This window comes from Cyphomyrmex costatus, unplaced genomic scaffold, assembly GCF_001594065.2.
Source record: "Cyphomyrmex costatus isolate MS0001 unplaced genomic scaffold, Ccosl1.0 scaffold3001, whole genome shotgun sequence".
NCBI classification, from domain to species: domain Eukaryota; kingdom Metazoa; phylum Arthropoda; class Insecta; order Hymenoptera; family Formicidae; genus Cyphomyrmex; species Cyphomyrmex costatus.
The window spans coordinates 1,901-6,229 of record NW_017277128.1 but is presented as its reverse complement, the minus strand read 5'-3'; the positions used below and the strand labels follow the sequence as shown (position 1 = coordinate 6,229).

General features: G+C 30.1%; 1 protein-coding gene across 2 annotated transcripts in view; it reads right to left on the bottom strand.

Moving 5' to 3' along the window:
• Nucleotides 1–2,026: 2,026 nt before the first annotated feature.
• Nucleotides 2,027–4,329, bottom strand: part of LOC108775576 (uncharacterized) — a 4,134-nt gene continuing 1,831 nt past the window's right edge. For both annotated transcript variants that reach the window (XM_018541992.1, XM_018541993.1), the window contains 2 exons: nucleotides 3,193–3,396; nucleotides 2,027–2,500 (listed from right to left, as the gene is read on the bottom strand). In XM_018541992.1, coding sequence (XP_018397494.1) covers nucleotides 2,432–2,500; nucleotides 3,193–3,396 — 273 coding nt within the window. In that variant the 3' untranslated portion in view covers nucleotides 2,027–2,431. The remainder of the gene's footprint in view (nucleotides 2,501–3,192; nucleotides 3,397–4,329) is intronic.

Here is a 4,329-nt window from a genome sequence, read left to right as displayed (position 1 = left end):
ATTTATAAATCAGATTATTAGAGTTGCGTTGCAAGTCCGACAATTGTTCGGCGCGCAATTTTGAGGGGACTATATATACTGTTAAATAGGGCGAATAAGAATCAAATTACAATTTGAAATCTAAATCTGATAATTTATTCTAATATTATATATATGTATATCTATCGATATTCGCAAATTCTCGCAAGTGCTAAGACACGCGTATATCTCTTTATATAGAATCTCGATTTAATAACTTACCAAGGCGTATAAGGTAGACTTCCACTACAATGCCTTACTGATGAGTCCAGTAGTGGAAGCCGGGACGAAACGCCAAAAATTACGTGATATTCTTCGCAATATATAATATTAGAATAAATTATCAGATTTAGATTTCAAATTGTAATTTGACTCTTATTCGCCCTATTTAACGTGTTAATTATTAATAAATAAAAGAGTCCTTCAAAATCTTCAATTCATTTGTTTTCAAACCGCAGGCTGTAACAATACGGATAATACATTGTAAGTCTTTTCATTAAGTTAAATTAACAGTTTCTAATTTATTGATCGTTTCGATAAATTATTTGACATTTTAAATTCATCTTTTACAATTAGTTTAAAGGAATACCGAACAGTTTTTACCGGAAGCACGAAACAAGTAGAATTTTTACAAGAAACATTGATTTTTTTGAAAGATATCACAGCTGTTAACAATAAAGGTAAAACTGTAAAAATTAAATGTTTTGAATGCTGGCAAGTCACTATTAACAGTATTATACAATTGTGGGAAATATTAAAGACCTTTAATTTTCCATATTTACAAACTTATAGAATAAATCAAGATTAATTGCCTCGAAAACTTTTTTGGTTCTATTCGCCAACAAGACGGTAACTGTGTAAATCCGACCTCTATACAGTTTGCTCGCGCTTTAAAAAAATTGTTTAGTATTAAGTTATTACAATCTTGTGATATAAAAAATTGTGCTCCAGACTCCAATGAAATATTAAACTTTATGGAAACATCCATAATCTTCGATCTATAACTTCTAACTTTAATAAATCAAAAATTAAATATAAAAATCGACTCTCGAAAATTTCAAATAAATAGAATAAATAGGCTAATGAGAGTAAAATCGCTGTTAGTAATGCGAAATTATAAAAAATATATATTTAGATATTAACAATTAAAAAATATCATATATAAAATTACTAAACGTTTCGGCTTACATCCGAGCCATCTTCAGTAGTAAATTCGCGAAAAAGCCATGGATAAGTAGGAAAGTGGTCACTCTCACCGTCAAACAAACAAATCCACATGGTTCGTAGGTCATGTGCAATTGACTAGACGAAAATCTAAGTAAAAATTGAAATTAATAACTATGATTGAAAAAAAAATGAAAATGAACACTCACCGACGAATCCATGATTACAAGATCAAATTGTATTACAAGAATAATTGACCATCATCAAACAAACAATAAATTAATATAAAAGATAGTCAAGTGATAAAAATCCGAAGATAACATTGTGGTGGTCAAGTTTTAAATGTAATAACTGTAAATAGGAGAACTCTATGAGGAGCAACGATGTATCGATGTATCGAAATTACGCGACATTCATACTCAACGGAACGCGACACGTCGCATCTACTACATTTTAATATTTTCCATAATAAAGTTTTAATAATAAACAAAATGATGTCAAAGCAATTAAAGAGTCAGTAAGTTGGTATTGTAAGATATCAACTAAAGATCTACGCGTATATACTGTGGCAAGGCGGTGACTTTGTGTTACGAACTATACGAGGTCCTCGGTTCGAGTCCCGGCATCGCGTCGAGCGTCCGACATTTTTTCTCGGCCCAGCGTTTACGGTATCATAAGGGTTAAGTTGTGCTAGATCATCTGACAGCTTTTTAACTTGGACTGCTTGTCAGAACAGTACAACCTTTATCAGGATACAATATTTTACACATTGCTTCCAATCTTTCAAACTCATTTGTACTATCATTTCCAGGAGGTTTTTGTAAGAGATCATTAAGTCCTTGGCTTTTTCTTTTTCCACAAAATGATGTCAATATGTCGGGAGACTCTGGCCAATTAGGAACGATTTCGTCTTCTAGAAATGCACTTATATTCTTTAGCTCTCTGTTAAACCTAATCTGACTGAGCTCTAAATCTTGTGATTGTGCACAAGAATCGGTTATTTACTGACTTTCCATTAATAAACTTTTCCATTAGTAAGCTTTCTGTAAAAACTTTTGATAAATCTTTGTCTTTTATAGAATCATCCATTAGATGATAGCTAATATTTTTATATGCCGTATTATAGTTTTCCTTAACAATATTGCACGGCTGACTGGTTGAACTAACTGCTAGAATGACGGATCCATCGCAAAATGTATTATTCTCTATGCAGGTATATTCATTACATTCATCTTGCGTATTTCTTATATCATGTAACGATACCTGGTTGAATACCTTTTGAGTTTTTTTTTACTTTTTTCAACTGTGTTTCCAGTGTCTGAAAAGGAATTAAAATAAATTGAAAATTTTTAATGTATTTTAATTCATTTGAATCAAAATTCTTGATTCATGCATATGGATGGAAAGGAATTGAATGTAGTAAAATTGAATCACTTTCTATCCATGTAGATAAGAAATCTTTGTGCATTGTTGAAGTAAAAATATATAACTTTGTATCTGTGTCACAAATAAAAATAGATTCATGATCCGCGAAATTTTTTCTATTGAAAAGAATAAGATCACACCTATTATAGAGAATTCGAGATTTTTAAATCTGTTTTGAACTGAAAGAATAACAATTACGTCATTTTAATACAATGTCAGGAATTAAAACGGAATACGTGATTATCTTTTTAACGAAACTATTTTTCGATTGAAAAGAATAAGACTCACTTTCTTCCAGTCTTGTATTATGGACGAAAATGGATTTAAAAATTATTCAAACCTGCATTGGATTGACAGCTGCAGTGTCATATTTTTTGCGTAAAAGTTTTTTTTGATTGAAAGGAATAGAAATCTCATAGTTTCAATTCCAAATCATGGATTAAAATAAATTCAAACTTTGAATGAATTGAAATGGATTAAAAAAATCAAGAATTTGGATTCAGCAATGACCAAATGAATCTATTTCAATTTGTTTCAATCTTTTTTCGGATACTGGGTTATTAAATCTTCATTTTTTCGACTTACAGCTATTTTATTTATTGCAGAATTCAATTTCTTATTCATAATCTCTTTATCATCATGAAGTTCCTTTATTTCTTCTTCATGCTTTTTAATTATTTCTTCAAGTTCTTGTATTTTCTGTTTATTTGTATCTTTTGTAGTTCCTTGGGATGTTGATTTTATTTCTTCAGCTTGTTCAACTTCATTATGTAATTCTGATTCTAGATCCTGCAAAAAATAACAATGTAATAAATTCATTCAAAGCTGGTATAAAAGTAATAAAACAATTAAATACACTTTTATAACCCTTACGGAAAAATACTATTAAGAATCGATAGTTACTATTGGTGTTCCAGTAGTTACTACTGAGACTCCAGTAGTTACTATTAATGCTTCAATAGTTTACTATTATGACTCCAATAGTTTGAATAATATTGGATCTATAATAGTAACTATTCGCCTAACATTTCTGCACTTGCGAAAATGATTTTTATACAAATTTGAATAAAGAAATAGATTTTAACCAATTATTTGTTATTATGTTTTATAATAAACGTCGCTAACTAAATCTAGCGTGTGGCTGTAGCTCTTTTTTTATGACATTAACTTTTTTTTAAATAGGTAAATGTAAAAAAATAAGTTATTACATTGAGAATAAATCGAAAATTTTAGGAAATGAAAAAGTCACGAGTTTACATCTATATATTATTTTATTGAGTAAAAAAATGGAAAATTGAAAAAAAAAATTGGGTGAACTTCCGAAAATGGCCAACGCCCGATTATCATGAAACTTGGCAGAAATACTCTAAATGACGTCAAATATAATAAATGCCCTTAAAAGGATTTTCACCGACAAGAAAGTTTAGTGCCAAAAATGTTTGAATAAAGTTGCAGAAATAAAACGTTAGGTAAAAGTACCGATTAGAGGACCCTCGCCCAATGAACTTGACCTTGACATATGTTGTCAAGGTCATGACCCTGAGTAACCTCCAACAGGTTTTAACCATCGATCGTCCTTCGTTAAAAAGTTATTAACAATCATAGTTCTAAAATTAAGGTATGATATATAATACATGTATGATATTAAGTACTATTCTACACCTTTCCCTGTTCAAAGACGTTAAACTTTCCACGCGAAGTAACTTTCACCCCCCCCCCCCC